This window comes from Drosophila yakuba, chromosome 2R (assembly GCF_016746365.2).
Source record: "Drosophila yakuba strain Tai18E2 chromosome 2R, Prin_Dyak_Tai18E2_2.1, whole genome shotgun sequence".
NCBI classification, from domain to species: Eukaryota; Metazoa; Arthropoda; class Insecta; order Diptera; family Drosophilidae; genus Drosophila; species Drosophila yakuba.
Genome location: NC_052528.2, coordinates 17,659,448 through 17,672,170, shown reverse-complemented (window position 1 = coordinate 17,672,170; position 12,723 = coordinate 17,659,448). Strand labels below are relative to the sequence as shown.

The window sequence follows — 12,723 nt, the reverse complement described above, 5'->3', positions numbered from 1 at the left end:
GCAAGATAGAGAACGTAGTAGGGATTAGTTGTTGCAATGCAATCTGGCTGATATATGTATGTGTATGTACGGTTAACTCTATAATGAAAAGTGCTGCCCCCCACTCGATCCAAGTGCTCGACGAGATTAGAGCCTTGTCGTCGCTCTTTCAAGTGCTCAATTCAACTGCCGCTTATCGGCGGCGATCGCCGCCAATCAACGTGTTTGAGGTTAACTATAAACCATGGTTGACTGTGATTTACATGGACTGTTCTCGGGTCATGATACACATAGACTCGAAGTATTTATAGAAGGAAGGGGGATGGATGGCAGACCCCTTAACGACCTGGTAATTAAGGCACTTTTGCACAATTTACTGATACTCGTACTGATAACGCAACCGGCGGCCTTTCTGCTATAGGAACGAGTATCACTCCGACTACTCCCACCGATCTCAAGTGCCACCCAATATGGGGTATATGATTTAAACATGTGCTGTGCGAGCACAGTAGCTCTGTTGCCGTTCCGATTGGCGATTAGATAACGTCAGTGGCGACGACTCTGGGAATTCTATGAGGGTCTTGTACACACATCTATCTATGGCACACACCGAAAACGTTGACGTCATCGTTTCCAGCTCACTACTTAGCGCTTTTTCTTTTTTATTTATTTATTTCCATGCAAATGAACATTAATGCCAGAACAAATGTCAAGCACAGTTGTCGGCTATTAGGCTTAGCTTTATGTTTTTCTAGGCTTTATAAGCTAATGGCGTCTATAACTGAGAAAAACATACAAAAGAGGCTAAACAGTTTTCTAGAAAGGTAGATAGCACTAAATGTATAGCTTATAAAAGGTTGTATTAAACATTATGTTTCAGTTTATTAGTTATATGTAAGTAATACTAATTAAATGAGTAGGGAAATCACCTTTACTATGATACTGTGTTTGTTTTTTGGCCCACTGCCAATTCGTCAATTAGTTTGATTGATTGGTTTGCATGAATCTCTGTTGGTTCATTCAATTTTTCTGCGCTTTGTACGACTTTAAAGCAGCAACAACAATTAAATTTGCATGTGCTTAACATTTTATGATAATTAAGTGGCACAGACAGCAAAACACGCTTTTTCTGTGTGGGCCGACGATGGATTTTTATTTATGCCAACTTGTGTGTTTTTGTTTTTGTTTGTGTCACCCGAGCTATGTTCGCATTTTCATACTGAATACACTGAATACTGAATACAGAAACTTAATTAATTGAGTTGTTGACTGCGCTCGGCATGACAATAAAAAGCTGCCCACGCAATGCGAATTTTTACTACCGCATTTAATCTCATCTCATCCAAATGCGAGTTTTTAAGCCCAGACAAGAGTTCCCATGGCAATCATCTTTTCATTCGCCACTGAGCCCCTTCACTCGGACACCATATAATCCGCTATTACGCACTCCACACGCCGGTCTCCACCACACCATGTGGGTGGCACTGCGAGTTGTGGCATGTGGCATTAACGTGCCAACAAGAGGGTTAAACCCCGAACGAACCAACAAAAAAAAAGTGAAAGAGAAAAAATAACACACAAAAAAAAACATCCATTGCCGATACTTTTCACAGACGCCGCCAACGAACACGAAGATTGAAACACACCATAATTTAGACAAATCAATAAATTACTAATAGCCCCCGCCACTTTTGCTCCATCGTGCGATCGACATTCCACCGAATGTGACCGAGGTTCCCGGCTCCAAGTAGTTTATGCGGAGTGCGAGCAACCAGGGGCATGGAAAAGGTAACCAGGTAACTTGGCGAGCCCAGGTAGAAGAAACTGGCTGGTTGGCTGGCCAAAGGCACAAAGACAGCGCCGGTCAGCGTTCAAGTCGTGTTTTAAATTGGGTTTGCGGCCAAGCTCCCTCCCGATACCATAATACTGCTCCCCACTTCTCCAGTGCTCAGCCAGGGAAAATATACTAGAATGGCAGAGCCAACTGACAGCGTCTTCTTGTTATGGCCAAACTCCCTGTCCGCACGTACTAAACATCGAGCAGTAACCAAAGAAATCCAACCGAAAAGTAACTAGATGTGAACTACTAGGAATAGCTACTTTTATGCGAAAAACATATGAGTAATACTACAACTAATTATGAAAATATATCTATAGGGGTTATATTTTGATTCAAATGGATACAACGATTCTTAGTAACAGTTAAAAAGAACTTAATACTTGAGCAGCTGATGAGCACAGGTTTTTGTACTATAAGAACCAAGATAGTTTTCATGAAATGTAGCTAAAACACGTCATCGCTGGCAGACTGAAAATCAGCAGGAGAACTCCAAGTCCCCCAGATGATGAAGAAGCCGACGAAGCCAATGAAGAACAAGGGGCTGTGAGGCTAAAGATTTACGCTAACATCGTCGAAAACATTGGAATCGCTTGGCTTCACTGCCATCATCGTCATCGTCATCAACTTGGTTTTTTTTTTTTTTTTTTTTGTAGCTTGTTGTATCGTTTTTTGTTTCACAAGATGGTTGTTGTACAAGATTGATCCTCTGCGGTTGCTAAATGAACGCCTCCGGGGAGTTGCCCAGTGCGCTTTTATTAGCGTTTTTGATCCAGAATGGTTCGTAACCACAGCAGCCAACAAGCGGAGACGAAGTGAACGAATGGCTGAAGGCCCAGCATCCGACACACACGCAGCTACAGTTGTGGTCAAGAGAATAGTGATGCGCGCCACAAATAGAAACATTTTGTAATCTTGCACATACAGATGAAGGATACACATAACATCCCTTCCTTTACTGTGGAATCTTGGGAGCTATTAATAGATATAAGCCGATAATCCCATATATAAACTATTGCCTTTTTATTATTTCGACCACTCCCTTTTATCCTCTTTAAGTCCTTGGAAAGTAATTTATACACAATAGGAAGCACATTATTATTGTGATCCGCATTGTTCGGGCACAAAATACAAGAAAAAATACAGAAAGAAATTGCGTTTCGCTAATAATTCTTGGCTCTTGTTTCTGTTTTGATTCGGCTCGAATCGCGATAATTTGATTTTCCCGAAGCGCAACCCATGCGATTGCGATAGCGATTGCGTTGCGTTGGCGGCGGCTGTTTAAGCTCAACACGCTGGAGGCGGCGGCTGCTCGGCGTTCAATTAAATTAAGTGCAGCGGGTTCCCTTTTCTGTTCTTTATTTTTTTTTTGTTTTTGTATTATTATTTTCCTTGTGGCATGCCACACCACCGCCAAGTGCCTGGGCAACTCAAGTGGCGATCATGCCACTTAGGCAACGGTCTGAAAACGAGCCTCAGATGGCAGGAACTCGAGATGAGGAGGGAAGAAAAGGAAGAGCTGAGAGCTGAGAGCTGATCTCGATGCCGGGTATAGTAGACACATTCAATTGCTTTTCCAATATATTGATCACTTGAAAGAAATGTGTGTGTGCGCCCCTTTCCGTTCATTGAAGGGGTCTGGAATTTATGACTTCATTCCCTCAACAGATCTTTTGTTCGTGTCACCAGCAATTTGCTGTCCTCAATTACGAGCTACGAGTTTCCCTTTGTGGATCTCGAACCTAATGAGTTACACACAAGTAGTTTGGGAAGCAGGGAGAGCCCCGATTCCCGCCAGGGGAATCAAGAATTATCGATCCGTTGAGGGTTGAGGTCGGGTCTCTTGGGATTTGAATATCGCAGAAGTAAGATTCGTTAAAAACTGGGTTTCCCCTCTACTCCTTAAGCTTTCTTATGATAAAAAAAACCCACAGTCTTCCTTAAATCGTTTTATAAAAATCCCTTCATTAAAGTAAAATTTAACTTCATATATATGTATGTACAATTTGCAATTGTACAATATGTACAATTGATGTCACCATTTGAAATGTAGATTTAATTTATATATATTTAACAAATAACAAACGACAACACTCATATGGCGTGCTTGTTGCTATCCCAAATTGGCAGTTGTACAATCTGATAAAGCGAAACAAGCCGAAAACATTTAACGTTCCGTAGATATATAAAAAACCCTAGCTATATAAACCATAAAAACCGGCTTAACGTAGTTGAATTTGGGCCAAAATGCTATCACGTTTGCTGCTGCTTTCTATTGGTGGAGTATTTATACTTTTGATAGTGGATCAGTGCAGTGGCAAGGTAACTAGCCCAACTATGTGTTGAAGTTTGATAAAAATCTATTGCACGATTAAATAGCGCAAGTGGGACTACGAACCTCTGTCCATTGAAACCTACTCCACGGATGACAGTAAGCTGAAGATGGTGGCCAAAGTGGATCGAGTTGGCCGCGGTGAATATGCCATTTCGGCCAACATCGAATTCAAGTACACGCCAGACGATACCACCATGGTGAGCATGAATCAAATCATGAATTAATTGATTCATATCAGAAGAAATAGTTATGAATACCGAATAATGCTTTCAATAACTTGCAGGTAGAAGCAAGTGCCTATCGAAGCAGCTCCGGAGATGAGAACGACTACAAGATTATACCCCTCAGCATTCCGAAGCAGCCATATATCGAGTTCATGAACAACCACTATAAGGACGTAGTGCTGCCAAATCTGGGCGGTTGCTCCAATCTCGTCCAGTTCGAGGACAAATTCGAGCCACCTTGGCCGCAGAATACGTACATGTTGGACAAATGTGTGGCTAATAGTGATGGCTTTCCGGACATTATTCCCGAGGGCTACTACAAGGTGAATTTTACCATGATGAATCCCGTGGACTGGGGATTCATTCTCATTGTGAAGATAACCACAAAGCTTATCTGATCTCCACGTGAGCGATCGCTTATCTATGTATTATCAAATGTATCTATATTCCTGTATACTTATAGCATGTAGAAAATAGTTGGCATAAATAGCAATAAAGTCAGCATCAAAGTCATTTCAAATCTTAATTATTGCTTAATTACAAACACGTTACTGTTCGTTTTACGGGGTAGAATGTTTGACATTAGTCGGGTATTTTTTTTTTATGTGAATTGCAAACATTGTAAATATTTTGCGAACATGAGGTTCGTGAGTTTGTCCAATTCAAATTATAAATCCGGTATATAAGGGCGTTGTTTTCACTGAAACTATCAAATACAATTCAAGCGAAATGGCGGCTTCTGATTTTGTTGCAATCTCAACTAGAATCGGGATTTTGTGTATCTTTTTTCACTTGGCTGGAGCAGCAGTAAGTTTGGCAATATAAATCAATTTAAACACTTATTGATTTTCATTTTTTTTAGCGAAAATGGGATTACGAACCAATTTCGTTTACCACAACCTCTTCGGATGAAAGCAAGTTAAAATTTGAAGCTAAAATCGAACGTTTAGGGCGTTCAGATTATGGAATTTCTGGCATCATAGAGTGGAAATATGACACTAATGAGGAAACGATGGTAGGCCATCAAAATTAATTTGGTAATTATAATTGATTTCCTAATATATTACCTAGGTTGAGGTACAAGCGTATCGCAGCAATTCGGGCGACGAGAGTGATTACAAGTTGCTGCCGTGGGCGGTTCCCAAGCAGCCCTTCTATGATTACCTCAACACCTACTATAAGGATGTGATCATTAAGAACTTGGGCCACTGCTCCAATTTACCCCAATTCGAAGGCAAATTTCAACCGCCCTGGCCAAAGAAGACCTACAAACTCGACAAGTGCAAGATCGATGGCGATGGACTACCGGAAATAGCTCCACCCGGATTCTACAAGATCATACTCACTAAATCTGGTCCCGGACAGCCCACATGGGGTTTCACATTAGTTGCTAAACTAACTAACAAAATGTTCTAGTTGTAGTAAATTTAAAGTGTTATTATTAAAGAACTATTCAATTATGTTCTTGTTCACTTTTTAATACGAAAAAAACTGAGCATGTTCTACTGATTCGCATCAAATGAATCCCTATAAAATCGAAATGGCATGCAATTTATGAAAAATGTTTTGTAAAGAATCAACTTGTTTAGAAAAATCTGATAATAATGTCGTGCATCATAGTTAAAGTCCATTGGAACAGGCTATATAAACACAAGGCGCAGTACATTACTACACAGTTTCATATTGGCCAAATGGATTCCGGCTACTCGACAGTCCAAATATTATTGGCCATTCTGCTAATCAGTAGATGCAAAGCAGCGGTTAGTTCAGTATTCAAACGAATGAACTGTATTTCTTGTAATTTAATGAATTCTTCTAGCGCAAATGGGACTACGAACCTATATTAATCAGCGCCACTTCTTCGGATGACAGTTTGATAAAGTTGGAGCCCAATATAGTTCGCTTGGGGCGTGGACAGTACGGATTATCAGCCCGGGTGGAGTGGAACTATGACGTAACTGAGGAGACTATGGTGGGACATGGCTTTTTCCGTAAGGGATTTACCACATCCTTTTTCCACAGGTGGATGCCATTGTCTACCGCAGCAGTACGGGAGATGAGTCCGACTACAAGCTGCTGCCTTACTCTGTCCCTAAGCAATCCTTTTACGACTATATGAACACCTTCTATAAGGATGTGGTCATGAAGAACTTTGCCAACTGCTCCAATGTGCCGCAGTTCGAAGGCGAATTCCAACCGCCATGGCCGAAACAAACTTATATCGGTGACAAGTGCACCGTTGCAGGCGATGGACTGCCGGATATGGTGCCACAAGGATTCTATAAGATTATATTTAATTGTACTGGACCTGATCAGCCATCATGGAGTTTAATCGCAGTTTTTAAAATAATAAACAAAATGTTTTAGCTATACTGCAATAAAAAGTCAACTTATCAAATTCTGCCAAATATTTTTTAAATCCAAAAAGAGTGCTTAGATAAGCTTTTTGCAGAATTTTATATTGTATAAATACATTTGTGTATTATGGAATGTACATGGAACACGTGGTGATTTTAAGTTGGATTAGGCTTTAGTGTTTCAATGTAGTAGACGTAATTATTAATGGCTGTAAATAGTTATACAATTATGTAAGTTTAGTTAGTTTTAGAATGATAAAATGTCGTGACAAAGTGCACATTTTCTATCAGTAGCCGTGGCTATATAAGCATAAAGCCCCATGATCCATTGCTCAGTTTCATATTCTATTATGTCTTTTCGGTGTTTCATTGCTGAAATTTGTATGACACTCCTGCTTATAAGTGAGTGCCGAACGGAGGTACGTTCAGTATTCAAGGCTTCCAAATGTGGTGTAATATTTTAAACAATTTTCAGCGCAAATGGAACTACGAACCCGTATCGACCGAAGCCATCTCATCCGATGAGAGTCTAATAAAGATAGATGTCAAGATTGAGCGCATCAATCGCAGATCGTATGGACTGACGGCCAAAGTTGACTGGAACTACGATACGACTGAGGAAACCATGGTAGGTGTACTACCTTATGAGATAGTCCTGTGTAACAGGATTGCGATTTTTTTGTGCAGGTCGAGGCCAATGTCCTTCGAAGCTCCACGGGCGATGCCAACGATTACAAGCTGCTTCCTTGGGCCATTCCAAAGCAATCGCTTTACGACCACATGAACACCTATTACAAGGATGTGTCGATGAAGAACTTTAAGCACTGTTCCAATGTTCCGCAATTCGAGGGCCAATTCCAGCCGCCATTGCCAAAGAAGACCTATTTCGGCAACAAATGCGTGATCGATGGCGATGGATTGCCAGAAATTGTTCCTTCCGGATTCTACAAGATTATACTAAAATGCTACGGACCGAATCAACCCACATGGAACAGTACCTCAGTTTTTAAAATAACACCCAATTTGATGTAAAATTGTAATCTCAGATAAACACCCTTTTTTTCAGCGTTTATGTCTAATAAAATCAATCGTAAGATTTGGAAATATATAGTTTTTGATCTTGAAGACGGCAGGAAATACTCAAGTGTAATTGATTTTCACAGACTTAACATTGCTAAAAACTTTTGGAAGAGAACTTTCAGTTATTATGTGAAAACCAAATGTTTGGCATATGTTTGTAAGTTTGGTCCATTGTAGCTGAAGACCCAGCAAACAGCAAACTTACATTTTATATTCAGAGTCCAGACATTTTTGCATGTTTTTTGGCATGCAGTCTTTCTTGTTCGACATGACAGCCCAAAATGTAACAGGCAGTTATATAATTGATACAAGTCGCAGACGATACCCTGCCATGCGATCGACCGCTGTTTGCTATATAAATGCAAGCCGATTGAAAGTTCATGTATTTTCAAGTTTGCCTAAATGATTTCGTGTTGCTCGTTGCTGTTTTTGTTCGCTACGCTGCTGATCGATGGCTGCAAAGCAGGAGTATGCCAGGATATTCTACCAAATATTCTATAAAATAAAATACTTATAGTTTCTGTGCTCATTTGACAGCGTAACTGGGAATACGAGCCCTTATCCTTGACATCCTACAGTTCAGACGAGAATCTATTGAAGATCGCCACAAAGGTTGATCGATTGGGACGCGCCGATTACGCATTTTCCATGACACTGGACTGGAACTACGATGTGGATAGGGACACCATGGTTAAGATATTGGTTTTAATATTAACTAGCTACTAACTACAAAACTTTGTTGGACAGGTGGAGGCAGACGTTTATCACTGCTCATCGGGTGACGAAGACGACTACAAAATGATGCCCTGGTCCATTCCCAAACAGCCCTTTTTCGAATACCTAAACGGCTTCTACAAGGACGCGTTCATCAAGAATGTGGGTCACTGTTCCAATATGGTGCAGTTCGATGGCGATTTTGTGCCTCCATGGCCACGAAATGTTTACAAGTTGGACAAATGTGTGGCCAGTGGCGAGGGACTACCAGATATTGCACCAGAAGGCTTCTTCAAGTTAGACTATAAGATGACTGGACAGGTGGATTGGGGTTTTACTTTAATCGTCAAGGTCTCGCCTAAGGTTATTTAAAAATATATTTTATGCGGCTCCTTAGAAATGCACACCCCTTTTTTTCGCCTTTACAAAATGTACTAAATTATGTAAAATGAATTGATTTAAATTAAATTGCGTTTATTTAATACTTATAAAATTTGTCTTTATCATCAAAATGTATCATCATTATCAATTAAGAGCATTAAACATTTTTTTAGGCCATGCAAACATGTTACGAGTTGTGAACTTGTGTAATTTGCTAAAATTGGATGGTAATTCCGTGACGATCAGTAAATTTAGATAAGTTTGACATGATTTACACCTGTTTCAACTACAATAATCTAACTGTGTGGACAATGGAACACAAAGTTTTCGTGCGACAAATGTTTTGGAAAGATTAATCTAAATTGGCATACTATAAAAGCCAGAAGGTTGCGACTAATATTGTCAATTTACAGAGAAATGCTTTCGCTTTGCATTCCCTCGCTTTTATTCGTGTGCATTCTTGCAAACAATTACAATGGCTGTGCAGCAAAGGTGAGTTAAATTTGTTCATTAAACAAAGACAAGGGTTCCTTAAATGGTTCAGTGAAATATGGAAATGGTTTATTGTTTTTAGACCAACTGGGAGGCAACGCCATTATCGATTGGAGGCACCACCTCAAATCCCAGTGCCATGGACATGAATTTGCGAATCGAGCGCATTTCGAGGTCGGAGTTTGGATTTTCGGGCACATTCTTCTGGAATATTGATATGGACGATAGTGTGACGGTAACTCCTAGTCCAATAAAATTTATTCCGTAACCCTTCAAATTATGAAATTACTAATTTCAGGTTGAAATGCGCGTACTGAGCAGTTACTCCGGTGACGAGTCGGATTACAAACTGACTCCCATGTCCATACCACCGCAGAAATTTATCGAATACATCAACACCTTTTACAAGGACTTGTTTATGCCGAACTTGGGAAACTGCACCGATTTGCCGGTCTATGAAACTGAATATGTACCACCTTGGCCCAAGGCGACCTACAATTTCACCCGCTGCGCTCTGAACGGCAAGGGATTACCGGATTATTTGGCAGACGGCTACTATAAATGCGAAGCCATCATCACCGCCCAACCAGATATTGAAGTCACCGTTGCCGCCGTTCTGCGGGTCAGAACCAAAATGTTCTAAATACCCAATGCATTAAATCGCAGAACATCTTTCACTCTATTGCCAACTGTTTTTGCTGTTGGGCATTTCCGAGGTGTGGGCCAAATTCCAGCTGCGATGAGATCGTCATAAAATCCGCCGCCCGACTCAGAGGCCAATAAATGAACCGGGCCAGGTACAAATCGCTTTCAGGCCAACTGACGTCGGGCAGGCAGGCAGTTGGAGTGTGAAATTGGCAAGACATGTTTTGGAAACGGTTGTGGTAAGAAAAATAGTGTTTGCGGCAGTGGCAGTTGGAGGGGAACGTCGCGCTAAAATTGCACCAAGTGTCGCTGGCACTGAGAAAAAGGTTGTTGCAAATGGAAGATGTCAAAACAATCGAACTAGCTCAAATTAATTTAATTGATTAATTAACAAAAAGTGCCACCCTTGGTAGCACTGCTTACACTAGAAATGCTTAAAGCAAAGAAAGTCTCTCCATTTTTTTTCTGTACACTTTCCCCTCGTTTCGACCCCTTGCAAATGCAATTCGAGTTGCATTTCAAGTGAAAACTCTGCACAGTTGCCTCGGCTAATTTATTGCAAATTGTTAAAAGCTACAACGACGAAGGCGACGCTGCTGCTGGCTGTCAACTGATGACAGCAGCATGCGGCTCCTCCCCACCGCAACCCCCCACCCCCCTCGAAAAACTTGTGGCTGCCACTGTGATTTCCCCATTTTCCGAATGCTCCGCTTGTTGGCTCGGCGAAAAAATCAGTTTAGAGTGAGCCAACTTTGCATGGAAATCACTGGCGATTTTACAGATCTCTGAAGAATTTTTTTAACGTTATATTTAAAATGCCAAATACGAGGGAAATTAAATCGAAAATTCCCCGACTTTACTCGTTTGCCATACATACGCCAGTAAAGTATAGCAAATCTTGTTTATATCAGCAGATTTAATATGCTTTTTAATGGTTAGCTTGTGCAAAATGGTGTTTTCATTGCATTACATGCGAGAGATGACGATCTAACAAGCTTTTAAAACCCATTTAATTCGCTGCAACTAAACTCGCCTGGCTCACCCTGATTAGCATATGGGGAGCAGTAAACAGAAAACAACAACGGCAACGGCAACCAACCAATTTGCATTTAGCCACCATCAATCTAACTCACACAGTTTGCACTCGATTGCCCCGCGAATACCGCGGCTGTCCCATCTGTTCGCGACTTGAACATTTGCAGCATTGACAATATCAAATTGTTATCTGGCATAAAATAATTACAACGTTTTAATGCAGACAAAATAGTTGTCGTGGTCGATGGTTCGGTTGCTGTGCAAGTTGCTGTGGCTGTGGTTGTTGCCAGTTACCAGTTGCTGGTTGCCGTTTGCCGTTGATATCATCGTTGTTGCTTTCGTTGTTGCCAAAGTTTAGCTGCCAATTTGAGTGCCAATAAAAGCGCGTGTGCGACAGCAAAGAGATTTCATTTTCGATGGACAACGTTGTCATGGTTTGCTGGAGCTGCTGGTGTGCTAATTAACCAAAAACGCAGCCAATTAGTTGGACTAACACGGAAAATTTGCGGTTCCATGAAAACTCCAGGGAGCGGTGCACGCAGAAAAATGTTGGGTCCTTTTCACTTGCTTTCTTTTTGTGTATATTAATTGTCTCTAATAAAGCGAGGAAAGTGGAAAATGTCTTTTTTAGGTGAAATGTCTTCAAAAATGAATCGTTTTGAAAGACATAATTAAAAGGAAAATATTGATTTAAACATTATTTGCAAGTGTCATACACTCAGTTTGGCATTTTATTGTGCTATTTCACTAGATAATTTTAGTGACAGTAGATCAGTAAATCAACATTATTTACAACTAATTATTTCCATTTCCGACAGATTGTTCATTGTTTGAATAGCTTTTGGCCATTCATAAAGTGGAAACATAAAACCATGAAATTGCACGCAAATGTTAAAAAGTAAGACGTATAATCACTTCAATCGCATTTATAAAAACTTGTTTTCATTATAGCCTTTTAACGAGTTCACTTAAATACTAAAATCGAAATAGAACTTGTTTTTGTCTCCTGATTAAGTGATATTCATTTTAATTCAATTTCGTTTGGCGATGCCAAATGGCTTTTTCTGTAAACGATCTTAGTTTTATAACCAAGTTTTTCGTGCTTCAACTAATTTAACTGGAAGATCTTCTGAAAGTGGCCCATCTAAAATGCGCCTTCCATTTGCAATGCTCATTGATTGAAAATTGGCAAAATGAAATGCATTAGACTGAGACAGGCAAAGGTTAAATTATGTCTGCATTCGCAGAGATGCGGCTACAATAAACAAACACACGAATGGGGCAAAAAGGGGGGATAGTCAGTCAGAATGCAAAGCTTGTTAAAATTCATGTAATGCATTAACAAAGAACAACAACCACAAATTACACACACACACACACACTCGCACACACATGTACACACTGATGAGGCAAAAGGGGGGCTGGATGCACTGAGTCAAAAGGCCGACGGGCTGCAATGAAAAGGCAATTAAAGCGCAGAGGCGGAGAAGGGGCATGTTCCAAAGGGGCAATATTCAGAGGTTGGGGATAATGCTGCTGCCGCTGCTGCTGCTGTTGCCGTTGCAGCAATCAATTGCATGCTTCAATGGACAAATATACGAGCATAGACAAGTGGAGAGCCAGCTCAGATAGACATGGCCGATA

At 40.6% G+C, this 12,723-nt stretch overlaps 6 protein-coding genes across 6 annotated transcripts; all 6 read left to right on the top strand.

Annotated features, from left to right (window-relative positions):
• The first annotated feature begins 3,288 nt into the window (after positions 1-3,288).
• On the top strand, positions 3,289-4,888 carry LOC6531112. Its single transcript, XM_002091910.4, has 3 exons — positions 3,289-4,138; positions 4,196-4,348; positions 4,435-4,888. Exons 1-3 carry the CDS (start codon positions 4,064-4,066, stop codon positions 4,771-4,773), a joined length of 567 nt encoding a protein of 188 aa, XP_002091946.1. The 5' UTR covers positions 3,289-4,063; the 3' UTR covers positions 4,774-4,888.
• A 107-nt stretch (positions 4,889-4,995) lies between these two features.
• On the top strand, positions 4,996-5,835 carry LOC6531111. The gene is made up of 3 exons (XM_002091909.3): positions 4,996-5,182; positions 5,238-5,390; positions 5,447-5,835. Exons 1-3 carry the CDS (start codon positions 5,105-5,107, stop codon positions 5,789-5,791), a joined length of 576 nt encoding a protein of 191 aa, XP_002091945.1. The 5' UTR covers positions 4,996-5,104; the 3' UTR covers positions 5,792-5,835.
• A 78-nt stretch (positions 5,836-5,913) lies between these two features.
• Positions 5,914-6,784, top strand: LOC6531110. The gene is made up of 3 exons (XM_002091908.3): positions 5,914-6,135; positions 6,195-6,347; positions 6,398-6,784. Exons 1-3 carry the CDS (start codon positions 5,980-5,982, stop codon positions 6,740-6,742), a joined length of 654 nt encoding a protein of 217 aa, XP_002091944.2. The 5' UTR covers positions 5,914-5,979; the 3' UTR covers positions 6,743-6,784.
• A 160-nt stretch (positions 6,785-6,944) lies between these two features.
• Positions 6,945-7,836, top strand: LOC6531109. Its single transcript, XM_039372767.2, has 3 exons — positions 6,945-7,151; positions 7,208-7,360; positions 7,420-7,836. Exons 1-3 carry the CDS (start codon positions 7,053-7,055, stop codon positions 7,762-7,764), a joined length of 597 nt encoding a protein of 198 aa, XP_039228701.1. The 5' UTR covers positions 6,945-7,052; the 3' UTR covers positions 7,765-7,836.
• Positions 7,837-7,905: 69 nt separating this feature from the next.
• LOC6531108 lies at positions 7,906-8,930 on the top strand. The gene is made up of 3 exons (XM_002091906.3): positions 7,906-8,280; positions 8,350-8,502; positions 8,560-8,930. The coding sequence occupies exons 1-3, from the start codon at positions 8,215-8,217 to the stop codon at positions 8,896-8,898; spliced, it is 558 nt and encodes a 185-aa protein (XP_002091942.2). The 5' UTR covers positions 7,906-8,214; the 3' UTR covers positions 8,899-8,930.
• A 76-nt stretch (positions 8,931-9,006) lies between these two features.
• LOC6531107 lies at positions 9,007-10,081 on the top strand. Its single transcript, XM_002091905.3, has 3 exons — positions 9,007-9,399; positions 9,482-9,634; positions 9,698-10,081. Exons 1-3 carry the CDS (start codon positions 9,325-9,327, stop codon positions 10,040-10,042), a joined length of 573 nt encoding a protein of 190 aa, XP_002091941.2. The 5' UTR covers positions 9,007-9,324; the 3' UTR covers positions 10,043-10,081.
• Positions 10,082-12,723: the final 2,642 nt, after the last annotated feature.

Excerpts from the sequence above, each read along its gene's own strand:
- LOC6531112 (XM_002091910.4), top strand. The coding sequence starts at position 4,064 with ATGCTATCACGTTTGCTGCTGCTTTCTATTGGTGGAGTATTTATACTT. Across the intron at positions 4,139-4,195 it reads TGGATCAGTGCAGTGGCAAG|CGCAAGTGGGACTACGAACC; the intron begins GTAACTAGCCCA and ends ACGATTAAATAG. Across the intron at positions 4,349-4,434 it reads CGCCAGACGATACCACCATG|GTAGAAGCAAGTGCCTATCG; the intron begins GTGAGCATGAAT and ends AATAACTTGCAG.
- LOC6531111 (XM_002091909.3), top strand. The coding sequence starts at position 5,105 with ATGGCGGCTTCTGATTTTGTTGCAATCTCAACTAGAATCGGGATTTTG. Across the intron at positions 5,183-5,237 it reads TTCACTTGGCTGGAGCAGCA|CGAAAATGGGATTACGAACC; the intron begins GTAAGTTTGGCA and ends CATTTTTTTTAG. Across the intron at positions 5,391-5,446 it reads ACACTAATGAGGAAACGATG|GTTGAGGTACAAGCGTATCG; the intron begins GTAGGCCATCAA and ends TATATTACCTAG.
- LOC6531110 (XM_002091908.3), top strand. The coding sequence starts at position 5,980 with ATGTCGTGCATCATAGTTAAAGTCCATTGGAACAGGCTATATAAACAC. Across the intron at positions 6,136-6,194 it reads TCAGTAGATGCAAAGCAGCG|CGCAAATGGGACTACGAACC; the intron begins GTTAGTTCAGTA and ends GAATTCTTCTAG. Across the intron at positions 6,348-6,397 it reads ACGTAACTGAGGAGACTATG|GTGGATGCCATTGTCTACCG; the intron begins GTGGGACATGGC and ends CTTTTTCCACAG.
- LOC6531109 (XM_039372767.2), top strand. The coding sequence starts at position 7,053 with ATGATCCATTGCTCAGTTTCATATTCTATTATGTCTTTTCGGTGTTTC. Across the intron at positions 7,152-7,207 it reads TAAGTGAGTGCCGAACGGAG|CGCAAATGGAACTACGAACC; the intron begins GTACGTTCAGTA and ends AACAATTTTCAG. Across the intron at positions 7,361-7,419 it reads ATACGACTGAGGAAACCATG|GTCGAGGCCAATGTCCTTCG; the intron begins GTAGGTGTACTA and ends TTTTTTGTGCAG.
- LOC6531108 (XM_002091906.3), top strand. The coding sequence starts at position 8,215 with ATGATTTCGTGTTGCTCGTTGCTGTTTTTGTTCGCTACGCTGCTGATC. Across the intron at positions 8,281-8,349 it reads TCGATGGCTGCAAAGCAGGA|CGTAACTGGGAATACGAGCC; the intron begins GTATGCCAGGAT and ends CTCATTTGACAG. Across the intron at positions 8,503-8,559 it reads ATGTGGATAGGGACACCATG|GTGGAGGCAGACGTTTATCA; the intron begins GTTAAGATATTG and ends TTTGTTGGACAG.
- LOC6531107 (XM_002091905.3), top strand. The coding sequence starts at position 9,325 with ATGCTTTCGCTTTGCATTCCCTCGCTTTTATTCGTGTGCATTCTTGCA. Across the intron at positions 9,400-9,481 it reads ACAATGGCTGTGCAGCAAAG|ACCAACTGGGAGGCAACGCC; the intron begins GTGAGTTAAATT and ends TATTGTTTTTAG. Across the intron at positions 9,635-9,697 it reads ATATGGACGATAGTGTGACG|GTTGAAATGCGCGTACTGAG; the intron begins GTAACTCCTAGT and ends TACTAATTTCAG.